A 19,307-nucleotide genomic window follows, 5' to 3' on the forward strand; every position below is an offset into this window, starting at 1 on the left:
ATCACCCCAAGGTCCCTCTCCCCGTCCGTGCATATCAGCTTCTCTCCTCCCAGCATATACGGTTCCTTCCTATTATTAATCCCCAAATGCATTACTCTGCATTTCTTTGCATTGAATTTTAGTTGCCAGGCATTAGACCATTCCTCTAACTTTTGCAGATCCTTTTTCATATTTTCCACTCCCTCTTCGGTGTCTACTCTGTTACAAATCTTGGTATCATCTGCAAAAAGGCACACTTTTCCTTCTAACCCTTCAGCAATGTCACTTACATACATATTGAACAAGATTGGCCCCAGCACCGAACCCTGAGGGACTCCACTAGTCACCTTTCCTTCCTTCAAGCGACTTCCATTAACCACCACCCTCTGGCGTCTGTCCGACAGCCAGTTTCTGACCCAGTTCACCACTTTGGGTCCTAACTTCAGCCCTTCAAGTTTGTTCAACAGCCTCCTATGAGGAACTGTATCAAAGGCTTTGCTGAAATCCAAGTAAATTACATCTAGCATATGTCCTCGATCCAGCTCTCTGGTCACCCAATCAAAAAATTCAATCAGGTTCGTTTGGCACGATTTACCTTTTGTAAAGCCATGTTGCCTCGGATCTTGTAACCCATTAGATTCAAGGAAATACATTATCCTTTCTTTCAGCAACACTTCCATTATTTTTCCAACAACTGAAGTGAGGCTCACCGGCCTGTAGTTTCCTGCTTCATCCCTGTGACCACTTTTATGAATAGGGACCACATCCGCTCTCCTCCAATCCCCAGGAATCACTCCCGTCTCCAGAGATTTGTTGAACAAGTCTTTAATAGGACTCGCCAGAACCTCTCTGAGCTCCCTTAGTATCCTGGGATGGATCCCGTCTGGTCCCATCGCTTTGTCCACCTTCAGTTTTTCAAGTTGCTCATAAACACCCTCCTCCGTGAACGGCGCAGAATCTACTCCATTTTCTCGTGTAACTTTGCCAGACAATCTCGGTCCTTCTCCAGGATTTTCTTCTGTGAACACAGAACAGAAGTATTTGTTTAGCACATTTGCTTTCTCCTCATCACTCTCCACATATTTGTTCCCAGCATCTTTTAGCCTAGCAATTCCATTTTTTATCTTCCTCCTTTCACTAATATATCTGAAAAAATTTTTATCTGCCTTTTTTACATTTTTAGCCATTAGTTCTTCCGCCTGTGCCTTCGCCAAACGTATCTCTCTCTTGGCTTCTTTCAGTTTCACCCTGTAGTTCTTTCTGCTCTCCTCTTCTTGGGTTTTTTTATATTTCATGAACGCCAACTCTTTCGCCTTTATTTTCTCAGCCACTAGGTTGGAGAACCATATCGGCTTCCTTTTTCTCTTGTTTTTATTGATTTTCTTCACATAAAGGTCCGTAGCCATTTTTATCGCTCCTTTCAGCTTAGACCACTGTCTTTCCACTTCTCTTATGTCCTCCCATCCTAACAGCTCTTTCTTCAGGTACTTTCCCATTGCATTAAAGTCCGTACGTTTGAAATCTAGGACTTTAAGTATCGTGCGGCCGCTCTCCACTTTAGCCGTTATATCAAACCAAACCGTTTGATGATCGCTACTACCCAGGTGAGCACCCACTCGAACATTAGAGATATTCTCTCCATTTGTGAGGACCAAATCCAATATCGCTTTTTCCCTTGTGGGTTCCGTCACCATTTGTCTGAGCAGAGCCTCTTGAAAGGCATCCACAATCTCCCTACTTCTTTCCGATTCCACAGACGGAACATTCCAGTCCGCATCCGGCAGGTTGAAATCTCTCAACAGCAGAACCTCCTCTTTCCTTCCAAACTTTTGGATATCCACAATCAGATCCTTATCAATTTGCTGTGAATGAGTCGGAGGTCTGTAGACTACACCCACGTAGATAGAAGTTCCATCTTCTCTTTTCAGAGCAATCCATATCGCTTCTTCCTGATCCCAGGTCCCTTGCATTTCGGTCGCTTGGATATTGATCTTTACATAGAGAGCTACTCCTCCACATTTATGACCATCTCTGTCCTTCCTAAAAAGATTATATCCCGGTATGTTTGCATCCCATCCATGTGATTCACTGAACCATGTCTCTGTGATAGCAACAATATCTAGATCTGCCTCTAATATCAGGGCTTGCAGATCATGAACTTTGTTGCTTAGACTGCGAGCATTTGTGGTCATCGCTTTCCAGCTATTTTTCAGCGATAATCTCCTTTTTCGTATGGATTTTTGTGTCGTTTCACTTTCCGTTGCAATACTAAGAAATGAGTTGCTGATATTGCTTATGTTGCAGCCTTTACTACTATCACATCTTTTCTTTTGCCGGGGATGGTCTCTATAATTGTCCTTCGTACATACACCACCCCCACCTTCTAGTTTAAATGCCTAGAAAAATATTGTCTAAATTTCTCTGCAAGGTTTCTTTTTCCTGCTGTAGTAATATGTAGCCCATCAGTGCAATATAGCTTCTTGTCCTTCCATGTATTTCCCCATCCTCCTATGAGCCTTCTTGATGACACCAGGCTCTGAGCCATCTATTAAAGTCCTCTGTGTTTTTCACTCTTTGCTCTCCTTTTCCATATGCAGGCAGTATTTCAGAAAAAGCTAAAGTCTTTACAAAAGGTTTCACGCCCTCACCAAGCTCCCGAAAAGCTTTCTGTGCTGCAAGTGTGGAGTTGTTTGCCAGGTCATTTGTTCCCAGATAGATAACAACATCAGTGTTAAAATCCTTAGTTTCTTCCTTAATTATAGTCAGTATTTGCCTGGAACTCCTGGTAATTGAGGATCCTGGAAGACATTTCACTATTTTGGTCTCCTCGCCCTGTGTTCCAAGGTTAATGCCTCTGATGATGGAATCCCCCAACAGTAATAGTTTTCTGGTTTTGGCTTTTTTATTTGTACTTAGGGTGCTCTTGTTCTCTTGAGTTTCCTTCATTGGTTCAAGTCCCACCTCCCTTCTGTTTTCCTGAGTATCGCAGTGCCCTAGTGGAGCGAAGGAATTCTGTAGAGGTAATATTAGTGAAGGTGGATGTTTCTGAGTTACATGTCGCAGTCTTCCTGAGCCTACTGTGACCCATTTATTCCTGGGCTGTTTTATTCTTTGAGGTAGAGGTGGTAAGTTGGTATGATTTTGTGGAGTGATGGAAGCTGCTTTAATTGTATTCAATTCCTGTTTAAGTTTGCAGAGCTCCTCCTTAATACTGGCAAGTTGAAGACAGATGGGGTAAGCCTTAAGCCTCCAAATAGTATGTCTTGGAATTAAAGCACCACAGTGATGCATAGAATAAAGGTCATCTTGATTGGTTGTGAAGTGACTTGATTTGAGTAGTCCTGATTATATGGGTCTCTATATATGAATAGTGGTCCTTGGGGTTGGTGGGACTATAAGTAAGACTACAAGTAAGGCAGAAATATAGGCTCTATACCACCTAAAACACAGTATTTTAAACAAAAATGCAGGTTCTATCAGTGCTACCCTAAAACACAGGATTTATAACAGGATTTTCCCTACTTTAGTCACCCTGAGCCACAGGCACCAGAAATATAGGCTCTATACCACCTAAAACACAGTATTTTGAACAAAAATGCAGGAAGAGGAAATAAGATTTAACAGAGGAAAGAGAAGGATTTATTATTTTGTGCTTTTTTATATTTTTTTTAGTAAGAAACAGGGAGAAGAGAAATTAAGCAGATATAATGCTGAAAACCAGTGAAAAGAGCAGAATATGAAATGCTGAGTAATTTAGCTTTTAGAAGTTCACAGGGCAGCCTTGTTTCAGCAATGTCCCAAAGATAATGCAATTAACCTTAGAAGTAAAACAGAGCCCCTCCCTTCTCCACCTAATCAGACACAATGTATCTTCCACTAAATTAATTTGAAATAAATCACTAATTTGTGTTTTAAAATTTTCCAAAAATTTTTCATCCACAAGCAATGCATTATCAAATCTCCAAAGAGGTCTTCTATTTTCTAATTGATCTAATTGTAAATCTATCCATACTCCCGCATGATCCGAAATGATAATGGGATCAATGGAAGCCTTAATCACTTGCTGCACCTTATGTGATGAAATAAAAATATAATCTATTCTTGAAAATGATTTATGAACCTGTGAACAAAATGAAAATTCCTGATCATTAAAATGAAGAATACGCCATATATCCTTCAAATCACATGATTGAACCAAATTATCTAAACCTAAAGATTTTATACTTTTACCTGGTTTTTTATCCATTAATGGATCCATTACAGCATTAAAATCTCCAGCCACCACTAAATTAGAAGCAGCCAGTGGTAACAACATACTCTGCAATTTTTTAAAGAATTCTGATTGATTCAAATTAGGGGCATATATATTGAACAACGCCAGGGCATTATTTCCCATACTTTTATCAACATGTAGCCATCTTCCATGTGGGTCCGAATTTACTATCTTAAAATTGGCCATACACTTTTTATTTATAAGAACTGCTACTCCTGCTTTTTTACCCTCTGCTGGAGCAAAAAAACATTCTTTCACCCACCCACCCGTTAGTTTCTGTGATTCCTTTATATTAAGATGGGTCTCCTGCAGACAATAAACATCCGCGTTTTGCTTCTTTAAAAATGATAATACCTTTTTCCTTTTGATTACATGATTCAGGCCATTGACATTAATAGAAAATATCTTAAAAGACATAATATATTTTATACTCCTTATCATAATCTTCCTCTTCCCTTCTTCCATAACTAAGATCTAAAAAACTTCTCCCCATGGCACACATTCTTACCTCCAAATTACCCAATCCCTTATTAATCTTTTCCTTAATCATCCTAGTAATATCTTTAATACCCACCTTCTTCCCACCCCTCCCTCCCCAATATAATGACTGCTTAAGGACACACATTGGACAGTAATCCCAACTTCCCCCCTCCCCCCCAGGCAACCAATATTTATTAATAACCCCTTTATCCTTTATTGAGACAAACTCACTACCTCTCCACAATATATCTAATTATATCTCTCTTCTAATCATAAAACCTTTTTTCTTTTTTTTTTTCCATTTTAAAGTAATTAATTTCTCTATCTATTATTTAACCCTTAGTCACATAACCATATTTATTTCCTAACATTCCATTAATGCGTTTTTATCATTTCACCAATCTCTAATTCATTCCCCCAACATTTTATTTCATTCAAGAAAATTCTATCATAGTCATATATTTAATAAAAAGTATCATTTTCCTATATCTTATATTATCTAATCCATCTTCTCCTATCCTCCTTTTAATATCCAACAACAAATATCCATCTCTTCATATATTTCTGTTAAAAAAAACCTTCAATTTTATAAGTTTTTATCCTCTATTTGTATTTAAACATTTGTATTTCATTTTCAAAATAATTTTTCCCCCCTTTTTATATTTCCTCTTCTCCAAATTAAATCCAATCTTTTTAAAACTATATTATCACAACATCAATCTTTACATTCCTTCAGCTACCAATAAATTCTTATGTATCTTTCTTTTATATTATTCATTTTCCTTTCCTTTACTTGCATTTAAATATCATATAACTTGTCCTTTCTATCATTAGTCCATTCTGCAATCTTTTCCTTATTGTCCTTTCATTCTTTACTTTCTCCTTTTCTGACTTATTAAATAAACTGAACTTTCATATTTATTTCTTATCTCCATCCATCCACTCTTAAAGACTTTTGACTGCCCATTGTCATTCATTTTTTTTTTTTATATAATATCCTTTTAGTCTATCAGTCCTGCTTTCTCCTTCACATCTATTTATTTTCCTATTCAGTCTTCACTTTTCCTTTTGTGTTAATTTGTCCAGTCCTTTAATCCTTCTTGTTCATTCTTTACTCCAACCATCCATCTTTCAGTCTAATAACTTCACTTTAATGTCTTTCCAGTCTATCCTTCTTTCTTCTTTACATTCTTTTATTTTCTTTTTCACTTGTTCATTTTTATTTCCTGTTCTTTGTTGCATATTCTTCTTTTTCCAACAAACAAAAGTCCCATAGTTCTTTATATTTAATTTTTTGTTCAATATCCACCAATCCAGTCTTAGTATTTATCCCTTCATTTCAACACCCATTGTGCTAAAATGACATAGGTTCTGATTTTGAAAGAAAGGTCTTTAGTTTTTCCGGATCAACAAAATACAAAGATTTATCCCCACAAGATACCCTCATTTTTGCTGGGTAATATAACCCATACTTATATCCTTTTTCCTTTAATTGAGATCTCAGATCAAGGAATTTCTTCCCAATATTTGCTGTATTTTTAGCAAAGTCTGGTAAAAACCATATTTTGGATCCTTTATAGTTTAAGTTTTTATCTTTTCTATTGCTTGCTGGTATCTTAACATCTTGAATATTAATGGTCTTGGTCTCCCTTGATTTTCCAGACTCTTTATTGGAATCCTTTGCGCCCGTTCTATTTCCAAAGGCTGTTTGAAATCCAACTGCAATAATCTAGGAATTAAATTTTCTAAAAACTGTATTGCATTTTTCCCTTCCAAATTTTCCTGTATTCCAAAAAGTTTTATATTCTTTCTTCTTCCACGGTTTTCGTAATCTTCCAGCTGACTTTTCAATTGAATTATTTCCAAACTGTCATTTTTGCATCTTTTTCTCTCCATTTTAACTTCTAACTCTGTTGTTCTTTTATTAGCTACTTCCATTTGTCTGTGTATATTCAGGATTTCTTCCTTCAGTTCTGCCATATTACTCACAGTCTCTGTCAGCATTTGTTTGATTTGCCTCAGTTCCCCCATAACTTCAGCTTTGCTTAACTCCTCTGATACATCAGCAGGAAGCGGAACCTTACTCGGGGTAATTTGATCCTGCTTCTGCCTTTTCACAGCCCCTCCGGTTTCACTCTTACTCTGTCGGGTGCTCGCCATGCTCCCGCTGTCCTCTCCGATGTTTTCAGCCGAAAACAGTTTAAAAGGAAAATCTTTATTTATTCAACGGTTGCCCAGGTAAGAGGAGCGCTGCGATCACACGGCCATTTTGTGTGCACGCTAAGCCACGCCCATGGGCAGTGACTCCTAACACAGAACCCAACATCACATAGCTATAGTTTGGGTTCCTCTTTCCCCACAGGCATCACTTTGCACTTGCTCACATTAAACATCATACGCATTTTGATGCCCAGTCTCCCAAGGTCCTTTTGCAATTTTTCACAATCCTCTTGTGATTTAACAACTTTGTGTCATCAGCAAATTGGGGGGTGGGGTGGGAGATGCTATTTCACCATCACATTTTCAATCGTACAGGACAGACAAGTTCTACAGAATTCCAGGTAGCCTGGCTGTCTCTAGCGACCGAAAACAATATTGAAGCACCAGACAGATCACGATGGGCTGGAATTAGCTCTGATGACAACTCCAGCAGTGAGGCTGTGTAGCCCATGCTGGACAAACTTATATCCTGTATGTGGGAAGACAGATCAGGATGGGCTGGGTAGGTTTTGATGACACCTCTGTAGGACAGACTTATTTATGATCTGAGTCCTGATAATGGCAAGGATAAATCAGGAGCAAGTCTGCATCTTGCATACCATAGTAATACATCCACAATCACCTCCAAGTCCAAAGAAAGCTCCTATATCAAATTACATTTCTTTTCAAATTCTTCCAGACCTCAGCAATACCACTCACCACTCTCATAGTGGCAAAGCTGTATGTGTTCTCTTAGGCTTCCGTGGCTGGCGTCATGATTGTAGCAAGTTTCCGTGTCTTACCTCGGCTGTGTAGAAAGAATTGATGTTTTAGCCATCATGCTGTGGCTTTCTTCAAGCTGTATGTGTTCTATCGTCATTGGGTACATAATCATTCTCTCCCTTTTAGACTGTCTTGACTCAATAAGGCAGGTAAGGTCAGGTGACAAGGGATGGCTTTGGTATGTGTTTTGCATAAGTTTTTAACTGAAATATTGAAGGAGAAAGAAAATATTTAATGTTTTCTGTTTGTTTCTGGGGAAGGATCCTTGAAAAACCTTTATGTGAAAGATGTTGGATCCAGCCTTTCCAGATCATGTTATTAAAACAGCTAAAAGAGAAGTAAAGTTAACTTTTCAGTTTAAAATAGTTAAATAAGGTAACGATTACTGTTTGATAGAAAAAAAAGGAGAGAATGATTAAATACCTGATATTAATGGATCAATGATGATAGGACACACAAAGCTTTGCTGCTATGAGAGTATTTGAGTGGTGAGTAGTGTTGCTGAGGTCCGGAAGAAATTGAAAAAAAATGTAATTTGATATAAGAGCTTTCTTTGGACATGGAGGTGATTGTGGACTGAGAAATCGACTCCAAGTATACTTAGAGAATAACAGAATTGAAATCAAGTAAAGAACATGGGTATTTTAGATCATATTCATATCATCTGAGTACAGGTCTTGCATATCTCGGGGGGGGGGAAGGGTAAGACAACCAAAAGAGAGGGCAAAAACCTGGGTCTTAAACTGCCTATACACAAATGCTAGGAGCCTAAGAGCCAAAATGGGTGAACTAGAAATCATTGCCAGCAAAAAGGACCTGGACATAATTGGAGTTACAGAAACATGGTGGACTGAGGACAATCAGTGGGATGTGGCCATACCAGGGTACAAACTATACAGGAGAGACAGGACACATAAAAAGGGTGGAGGAATAGCGCTGTACATAAAAGACTCCATACCCTCAGCCAGGATGGAAACAACAGTACGGGCGGATGGCTTGGAATCACTATGGGTTAAGCTACAGGGAGGAACTGGGGCAGACATTAAATTGGGTCTGTACTACCGCCCACCTGGACAACCGGAAGAAATCGACCAGTACATGGAGGCTGAACTGAGGCAGGTATGCAGAAGCGGAAATGTGGTGGTGATGGGGGACTTCAACTATCCTGGGATAGACTGGAGTATTGGACACTCAAACTGCGCAAGGGAGACCAAATTCCTAGAGGTCACGAGGGACTGTTTCATGGAGCAATTGGTCACGGAACCAACACGGGGCGATGCCACTCTTGACCTAATCTTCAACGGACTAGGGGGGCAAGCAAAGGAGGTGGCGGTATTAGCCCCGCTAGTTAACAGCGATCACAAAACGATCCAGTGCAGGCTAGAAATTGGATCATCAAAGGGGAAAAGAACCACAACGACGGCACTCAACTTCAAAAAAGGAAATTATGATGCCATGAGGGAAATGGTGGGAAAGAAACTCAAAGGCAACATAGGAAAGATGGAATCCGTAGAAAAAGCCTGGACCTTACTCAAGGGGTCTGTGCATGAAGCACAAAACCTGTACATCCCCAAGTTCAGGAAAGGGTGCAAAAAAAATAGAACAAAAAACCCAGTGTGGATAACAAATGCAGTGAAGAAGGCGATAAGCGACAAAAAAGCATCATTCAGAAAATGGAAAAAAGACCAATCAGAGGAGAACCAAAAAGTGCACAAAGAACACCAGAAGGAGTGTCACCGACTGGTTAGAAAAGCAAAAAGGGAATACGAAGAGAGACTGGCAGAGGAAGCAACAAACTTCAAGTCTTTCTTCAGATACGTCAAGGGGAAGCAACCGGCAAGAGAAGAAGTGGGACCATTGGATGATGGAGATAGAAAGGGAGTAGTAAAAGAAGAGAAAGAGATAGCTGACAAGTTAAATGAGTTCTTCACGTCAGTCTTCACGAGGGAGAATACAACCAACATTCCGTAACCCGAGGAAATCGTAATAGGAGACCAAAATGATAAGCTGGTCAATTTAAAGGTAAGCAAAGAGGATGTACTCAAGCAGATAGACAGACTAAAAAGCGACAAATTGCCAGGTCCGGACGGCATTCACCCAAGGGTACTCAAGGAACTAAAAAACGAAATAGCGGAGCCACTCCGACAAATATGCAACCTATCCCTAAAAACCGGAGAGATCCCGGAAGACTGGAAAATAGCAAATGTCACGCCCATCTTCAAGAAGGGCTCAAGGGGCGACCCAGGAAACTACAGGCCGGTGAGCCTGACCTCAGTCCCGGGAAAGATGATGGAGGCACTGATTAAGGACAGCATCTGTGAATATATCGAAAACAATGTGCAGCTAAAACCGAGTCAGCATGGCTTCTGCAAGGGTAGGTCTTGCCTCACAAACTTATTGTACTTCTTTGAGGGGGTGAACAGCCAGGTGGATAAAGGGGAATCTATAGATATCATTTACCTCGACTTCCAAAAAGCCTTCGACAAGGTACCACACGAGAGACTGCTCAAAAAGATATGGAACCACGGGGTGCAAGGGGAGGTCCACCGATGGATCAAAAACTGGCTGGCGTAAAGGGCCACTACTCGGACTGGAAAGGGGTCACGAGCGGAGTTCCACAGGGGTCGGTGCTGGGATCGCTCCTGTTCAATATCTACATAAACGACCTAGAAGCGGGAACCAAGTGTGAGGTCATAAAATTTGCAGATGACACCAAACTATACAGCAGGGCTCAAACGAGGGAAGACTGCGAAGATCTCCAAAAGGATCTAACGCAGCTGGAAAAGTGGGCCGAAAAATGGCAAATGAGCTTCAACGTAGGGAAATGCAAGGTCATGCATGTGGGGAAAAAGAACCCGATGTTCACTTACAAAATGGGGGGAACACCACTAGGGGTCAGTAACCTAGAGAGAGACCTGGGAGTGATGGTAGACGCAACACTGAAGGCATCGGCGCAGTGTGCCACGGCCTCAAGGAAAGCTAACAGAATGTTGGGTATCATTAAGAAGGGTATCACGACCAGGACGAGGGAAGTCATCATGCCGCTGTATCGTGCAATGGTGCGGCCGCATCTGGAGTACTGTGTCCAGTACTGGTCGCCGCACCTCAAGAAGGACATGGCGGTACTAGAGGGGGTACAGAGAAGAGCGACTAAACTGATAAAGGGAATGGAAAATCTCCCATATACCGACAGATTAAAGCAGCTAGGACTCTTCTCCCTGGAAAAGCGGAGACTTAGAGGAGACATGATAGAAACCTTTAAGATCCTGAAAGGCATAGAAAAAGTAGACAGGGACAGATTTTTCAAATTAAGGGGCACCACAAGTACAAGGGGGCACTCGGAGAAACTGAAAGGGGACAGGTTTAGAACAAATGCTAGGAAGTTCTTCTTCACTCAGAGGGTGGTGGATACATGGAACGCGCTTCCAGAGGCTGTGGTAGACAGGAACACATTAAATGGTTTCAAAGAAGGTTTGGATAGATTCCTAGAAGAAAAAGGGATTGAAGGGTATAGATAGATATATACCACTACTCAGGCAATGGGCTTGATGGGCCACCGCGGGAGCGGACCGCTGAGCAGGATGGACCTCTGGTCTGCCTCAGCAGAGGCAACTTCTTATGTTCTTATGTTGTTATAGTGGAACTTTGCATGTAAAATGTAATAATCTTTCAAAAAGCACTCAATGAAATTACATGGGAATACTTTTAAAACCAATAGGAAGAATTTTTTTTTTTCCAAAGAAGAGTTAAGCTCTGGAACTCGTTGCCAGAGGTTGTGGTTACAACAGTTAGCGTAGCTGAATTCAAGAAAGATTTGGACAAGTTCCTGGAGGAAACACGGACAGACACGGGGAAGCCACTGCTTGCCCTGGGATTGGTAGCATGAAATGTTACTACTATTTGGGTTTCTGCCAGATACTGTGGCCTGGATTAGCCACTGTTGGAAACAGGAAACTGGGCTGGATGAACCATTGGTCTGACCCAATGTGGTTATTGTTATGTTCTTATGGATTGTTGGTTCAACATTGCCTTGATAATGTGACTGTTGGACAGACTGGATACTACTGCTATTTATTATTTCTTTAGCACTACATTAAACACGCAAGAGACAGTCCCTGCTCGAAAGAGCTTGCAATCTAATGACAGACATACAGGACAAATGGTGAATCTATGTATGCTTAGGTATGGAATTACAGAGGGAATGATGAGGTAGAAAAGGTAACAGACTACAGAGGAAGTGGCTTTAAAGAAGTGGGCTTTAAGCCCGGATTTGAATACCACCAAATACGGTGCCTGATGAATTGAGTCAGGCAGTTTGTTCCAGGCGTGTGATGCAGCAAGGCAGAAGGGACAGAGTTGGCAGTTGGCAATAGAGGAGAAGGGAACAGACGATTAAAGTTCCCGGGGCAGGGTATGAGGAGACATACTGAGGAGCCGCAGAGTGGATACACTTGTAGGTCAGTAAGAGGAGCTTGAACTTTACACAGAAACAGACAGAGAACCAGTGAAGCGACTTGAGAAGAGGGATAATGTGAGCATAATGACCCTGGAGGAATATGGGCCGTGCAGCAGAATTTTGGACTGATTGAAGTGGGGGGAGAGATGGCATAGTGGAAGACCTTTGAGAAGCAAGTTGCAATAATCTAGGTGAGAGGTGACGAGAGCATGGATGAGGGACTTGGCTGCATGTTCAGACAGGAAAGTCTGGATTTTAGTGATGTTATAGAGAGAGAAACAACAAGTTTTGGTGATCTGTTGGATATGGAAAGAGAAGAAAAGAGATAAGTCAAAGATGATCCCAAGGTTGTGAGCCGTCGAGACAGGGAGGAAGACAGCATTATCCACCAAAATGGAGAATGGAGGAAGTAGAGAGGAAAGTTTAGAAGGAAAGATGAGTTCAGTCTTGGCCTTGTTTAATTTTAGATAGCAGAGAGACATCCAGGTAGCAATGTCAGCCAGGCAGGCTGAGACTTGGATCTGGATTGCTGTAGTCGTCTATATAGAGATGGTACTGGAAGCCGTGGGAGGAGATCAGAGCACCAAGGAAGAAAAGAAGAGGTCCCAGGACAGAGCCCTGAAGTACACCGACCGATAGCGGATTGTCAGCAAAGGAGGCTCCTCCAGAGCATACGCTAAAAGTGCAATGGGAAAGATAGGATGAAAACCATGAGATAAGAGAATCCTGAAATCCAAATGAGGATAATATATTGATGAGTAGGCAGTGATTTACAGTGTCAAATGCCAAATGAGGACGGAGTAGATGCCTTTGGATTTGACCAGGAGCAGGTCATTGGAGACTCTAGCAAGGGCAGTTTATGTAGAATAAAGAGGATGAAAGCTGGTTTGAAGTGGATTGAGGACAGTTTGAGACAAAAGAAAGTTAAGATAATGGTGCGGTTGAAGTGGTGAACAGCATGCTTTAGTAGCTTGGATAAGAAGGGGAGGAACGAGGTGGGACAATAATTTGAGAGGCAAGATCAAGCAAAAGTTTTTTGAGGAGCGGCGTAACTACAGCAGATTTTGAAGGTGTTGGGTACAGTTGCAGTGGAGAGCGATAGGTTGAGGATATGGCAGATAGTTGAGATAACTGTAGGAGAGATTTGATCAGTAATTGGGTGGGGATATGAACAAAGGCACAGATAGTAAGGTTGGAAGAGGAAAGAAAATGTGCAGTTTCCTCCTCAGTGATTTCAGAGAAGGAAGAAAAGGTGGCAGGGGTTGATGAAGTGGATCAGCAGGGTAGATGGGAGGAGTGAGAGATAGCATTGACTATACTCAGACCTATACTCCCTATATTTGTGTTCATTTGTTCAGAGCATATGCTGCTTCTGGCTATTCCCTTATATCCTCCCCCCTTCCCAGTTACCTACCTGGGTTTTTCCTCTAGAAGAACCTTCTTTTCATTGCTCCTTTGTGATATTAGGGATTCTGAAAAAGAAAATGGTTTCTGTGTAAATCAGATTTTCATGGGATACACCTCTGAAAAATATATAGACACCAAGCTTCCTTTCCTTTCTTCACTGCCTATGAAACATATCCAATTGTGCACCGACCTAGGGTCAGGGAGCCACCTCGTCCTTCCAGAGAGAGGGAGTAAAAGGACTGAATTAAGATCTTCCTAATATACACCTGCCAGAATGTTTTCGAGATAGGGAAATATAAAACAAATGTTATAGCTTGTTCAAAAAGGAAAATGAATATTGCATTATGAGTGTTAGGGAAAAGAGCTACAGTAGCTCTGGTAGTCAAGATGTAGCAGATTTAGAAAAGGTACAGAGAAGAGTGATGAAATAATTTTTTTTTTTTTAAATCTCTGAGGAAAGGCTAAAGCGGCTAGGGCTCTTCAGCTTGGAGAAGAGATGGTTCAGGAGAAATATGATAGAGGTCTATAAAATACTGAGTGGAGTGGAACGCATAGATGCGAGTCATTTGTTTACTCTTTCCAAAAATACTAGGACTAGGATCATGCAATGAGACTACTAAGCTGTAAATTTAAAACAAGAGAAAATATTTTTTCACAATATGTAATTAAAGTCTGGAATACATTACTAAAATATGTGGTAAAAGCAGCTAACTCAGCAGGTTTTTAAAAAGGCTGAAAGAAGTTCCTAAAGGTAAAGTTCATCAGCCATTCTTAAGTTAGACTTGGAAAAATCTACTGCTTTGTGCCACACCCATAAGATGGAGAGAACAATCACCATACAAAAAGGGAATTATAACAAATTTAAAGAGATATGGGTGCCATTGACAATATATTGTAATGAATAGAATGAATGGATACCATTTTCCATTATAAGTACAATGCAAGTGATGGGATGGGTGGGGGGATATTCTGAGTTTATTAAATGATTGGATAAGTAAAAAGAATATTTCATAGGATGGGATGGGAGGGAAGGGATTAAATGTTATGTATTATTGTTAAATATGATAGATGTTCAAGTGATGTATTTAAATTTCAATTGTCAATTTTATTGATACACTTGTAAGAGGTAAAAATGAATAAAGATTTACAAAAAAAAAAGAAAAATCTACTGCTTATTTCTGGGATAAACAGCGTAAAGTTTATTTACTCTTTGGGGATCTTGACCTAGAGGACACTGGACTTGAGAGAAGGGCAGATGGGCCATTTGGCCTTTCATGTTTTGGTGTTTGATAGACCATCAATCTGTTTTAATATGATAATGCTTATGTTCTTTCTTTAGGTGTTGCCACTGAAGTTTGGATTTTATTATTATTATCCAGGCAGTATCAATTTATAGAATGATTGGACTCCAAGTTTTCCCTGCACATAGCTCTGTGCATACTAGTTGCAAGATGTTCTTTCTATTGGCTAAGTAAAAAAAATTGCCTCTAGGACGGCCATGAAATATAAAAAAACCCAAGAAGAGGAGAGCAGAAAGGACTACAGGGTGAAACTGAAAGAAGCCAAGAGAGAGATACGTTTGGCGAAGGCACAGGCGGAAGAACAAATGGCTAAAAATGTAAAAAAGGGAGATAAAAATTTTTTCAGATATATTAGTGAAAGGAGGAAGATAAAAAATGGAATTGCTAGGCTAAAAGATGCTGGGAACAAATATGTGGAGAGTGATGAGGAGAAAGCAAATGTGTTCACAGAAGAAAATCCTGGAGAAGGACCGAGATTGTCTGGCAAAGTTACACGAGAAAATGGAGTAGATTCTGCGCCGTTCACGGAGGAGGGTGTTTATGAGCAACTTGAAAAACTGAAGGTGGACAAAGCGATGGGAACAGACGGGATCCATCCCAGGATACTAAGGGAGCTCAGAGAGGTTCTGGCGAGTCCTATTAAAGACTTGTTCAACAAATCTCTGGAGACGGGAGTGATTCCTGGGGATTGGAGGAGAGCGGATGTGGTCCCTATTCATAAAAGTGGTCACAGGGATGAAGCAGGAAACTACAGGCCGGTGAGCCTCACTTCAGTTGTTGGAAAAATAATGGAAGTGTTGATGAAAGAAAGGATAGTGTATTTCTTTGAATCCAATGGGTTACAGGATCCGAGGCAACATGGCTTTACAAAAGGTAAATCGTGCCAAACGAACCTGATTGAATTTTTTGATTGGGTGACCAGAGAGCTGGATCGAGGACATATGCTAGATGTAATTTACTTGGATTTCAGCAAAGCCTTTGATACAGTTCCTCATAGGAGGCTGTTGAACAAACTTGAAGGGCTGAAGTTAGGACCCAAAGTGGTGAACTGGGTCAGAAACTGGCTGTCGGACAGACGCCAGAGGGTGGTGGTTAATGGAAGTCGCTCGAAGGAAGGAAAGGTGACTAGTGGAGTCCCTCAGGGTTCGGTGCTGGGGCCAATCCTGTTCAATATGTATGTAAGTGACATTGCTGAAGGGTTAGAAGGAAAAGTGTGCCTTTTTGCAGATGATACCAAGATTTGTAACAGAGTAGACACCGAAGAGGGAGTGGAAAATATGAAAAAGGATCTGCAAAAGTTAGAGGAATGGTCTAATGCCTGGCAACTAAAATTCAATGCAAAGAAATGCAGAGTAATGCATTTGGGGATTAATAATAGGAAGGAACCGTATATGCTGGGAGGAGAGAAGCTGATATGCACGGACGGGGAGAGGGACCTTGGGGTGATAGTGTCCGAAGATCTAAAGGCGAAAAAACAGTGTGACAAGGGAGTGGCTGCTGCCAGAAGGATGCTGGGCTGTATAAAGAGAGGCGTAGTCAGTAGAAGGAAGAAGGTGTTGATGCCCCTGTACAGGTCATTGGTACCCCACTTGGAGTATTGTGTTCAGTTTTGGAGACCGTATCTGGCGAAAGGCATAAGAAGACTTGAGACGGTCCAGAGGAAGGCGACGAAAATGATAGGAGGCTTGCGCCAGAAGACGTATGAGGAGAGACTGGAAGCCCTGAATATGTATACTCTAGAGGAAAGGAGAGACAGGGGAGATATGATTCAGATGTTCAAATACTTGAAGGGTATTAACGTAGAACAAAATCTTTTCCAGAGAAAGGAAAATGGTAAAACCAGAGGACATAATTTGAGGTTGAGGGGTGGTAGATTCAGGGGCAATGTTAGGAAATTCTACTTTACGGAGAGGGTGGTGGATGCCTGGAATGCGCTCCCGAGAGAGGTGGTGGAGAGTAAAACTGTGACTGAGTTCAAAAAAGCGTGGGATGAACACAGAAGATTTAGAATCAGAAAATAATATTAAAGATTGAACTAGGCCAGTTACTGGGCAGACTTGCACGGTCTGTGTCTGTGTATGGCCGTTTGGTGGAGGATGGGCAGGGGAGGGCTTCAATGGCTGGGAGGGTGTAGATGGGCTGGAGTAAGTCTTAACAGAGATTTCGGCAGTTGGAACCCAAGCACAGTATCGGGTAAAGCTTTGGATTCTCGCCCAGAAATAGCTAAGAAAAAAAAATAAAAAAAAAAATTTAAATTGAATCAGGTTGGGCAGACTGGATGGACCATTCGGGTCTTTATCTGCCGTCACCTACTATGTTACTATGTTACTATGACCCTGCGATTCTCCTTAGTCTTGAAGAAAGATAAATACTAGAGTTCTGCTATCATTTGGTAGATTGGGAATTTGGGTTCTTTAAAAATGGCAGCAGTGTCTTGTGTGTTGAAATGCAGACTGTTGTGCTGGCTTATACTTTTGGTTTCACATTTGAAATTACAATGGAAGGAGCAAAGCACTCAACTTGGCTAAGTAATTGCTTGGCTGCTAAAATGAGGCAGTTTCTCTATGCTACTACTACTACTATTAATTATTTCTATAGCGCTACCAGACATACGCAGAGAGCATCCGTTGAAAATCAGGGGTGGGAAATTTCATGGCGAAACCAGAAAATATTTCTTCACCAAAAGGGTGGTTGATCGCTAGAACAATCTTCCACAACAGGTAATTGAGGCCAGCAGCGTGCCAGATTTTAAGAAAAGATGGGATTGGCATGTGGGATCTCTTCATGGAGGTAGTTAGGGGGTGGGCCATTAGTGTGGGCAGACTAGATGGGCCCTGGCCCTTTTCTGCCATCATGTTCTATGTTTCTATGTTACTTTTTAACAACTATTTAACACTATTATATTTTCTTGCACATGCTACATTATGCTGGGTATTACAGGGGACACTGATTATATTAACTGGGCACAGAGAGTGGTATTAGGATGGGGGAAGGGGACCCATATGGCCATGGTCCACCAATATTTTCCTCAACACAGCATCAGCAACTAGAAAGCTTGGGGGTGATGCTGAAGATTTGTTGACTCTTCAACCATAAAAGTGTTCCACTGTCTCGCAATTGAGTGGCAGTTTCTTATGTTCTAAAATACATGTTGTTGTCACTTGTTCACATAAAACAACCCTTCCTGCCACCTTGTCAAAACAGACTGTTGAACACAAAACTAAAAAACGGGATGCTTTATCAGACTTCCTAATGTTCACTCTACAAAATTCTATACAAAGAATGTCATTTTATTGCGTATATTTATAATCAGCACTGGTCACCGTACATGAAGAAGGACACAGTACTACTCAAAAGGATCCAGAGAAGAGCGACTAAGATGGTTAAGGGGCTGGAGGAGTTGCCGTACAGTGAAAGATTAGAGAAACTTGGCCTCTTCTCCCTCAAACAGAGGAGATTGAGAGGGGACATGATCAAAATATTCAAGGTACTGAAGGGAATAGACTTAGTAGATAAAGACAGGTTGTTCACCCTCTCCAAGATAGGGAGAACAAGAGGGCACTCTCTAAAAATGAAAGGGGATAGATTTCGTACAAATGTAAGGAAGTTCTTCACCCAGAGTGTGGTAGAAAACTGGAATGCTCTTCCGGAGTCTGCCATAGGGGAAAACACCCTCCAGGGATTCAAGACAAAGTTAGACAAGTTCCTGCTGAACCAGAACGTACGCAGGTAGGACTAGTCTCAGGGCGCTGGTCTTTGACCAGAGGGTCGCCACGTGAGTGGACTGCTGGGCACGATGGACCACTGGTCTGACCCAGCAGTGGCAATTCTTATGTTCTTCTGATATTTGCAGGTAATAAGTTCTTAATGTAATATAATATTTGCTATTCTTTCAGTTATTCTTGGCAGGCCTATATCCTGCTCTTGCCCAGCCCCAATAGTTAGTGTTCCTATAGATTCTGTCATAGTTTCAAATAGTGCTCATATTCAGGAGGCCTTTGTAGGCCAGAGGTGGAGAAAAATGCCTGTATCTTGGTGTGGTATACAGACCTCCAAGACAATCGGAGGACAAGGACGCAGAATTAATTGAAGACATTGAGAATATCACCTTATGGGGGGATGTTGTTCTGCTAGGGGACTTCAACATGCCTGATGTAGACTGGAACACACTCTCAGCGACGACTTGTGGTAGCAGGAGGATATTAACGTCCATGAAGGGAGTACGGCTCAAACAAATGGTACTAGAGCCCAGGCCATCCTGGACCTGGTACTTACGAACGGGGAAAGCGTCTCGGAGGTCTCGGTGGGAGAAATGTTGGCCACCAGTGACCATAACATGGTATGGTTCAACCTTAGGAAAGGCTTCCCTAGATCACAAACAAAAACGATGGTACTCAATTTCCGGGGCACTGACTTTGCACGTATGGGA

At 41.3% G+C, this 19,307-nt stretch overlaps 1 protein-coding gene across 1 annotated transcript in view; it reads right to left on the reverse strand.

The window, feature by feature from the left end:
- The window catches only part of ADCY10 (adenylate cyclase 10), an 803,671-nt gene that overhangs the window by 295,606 nt on the left and 488,758 nt on the right, over positions 1–19,307 (reverse strand). The window contains exon 25 of the mRNA XM_033944139.1: positions 13,585–13,642. Coding sequence (XP_033800030.1) covers positions 13,585–13,642 — 58 coding nt within the window. The remainder of the gene's footprint in view (positions 1–13,584; positions 13,643–19,307) is intronic.

This window comes from Geotrypetes seraphini, chromosome 5, assembly GCF_902459505.1.
Source record: "Geotrypetes seraphini chromosome 5, aGeoSer1.1, whole genome shotgun sequence".
Classification (NCBI taxonomy): Eukaryota; Metazoa; Chordata; class Amphibia; order Gymnophiona; family Dermophiidae; genus Geotrypetes; species Geotrypetes seraphini.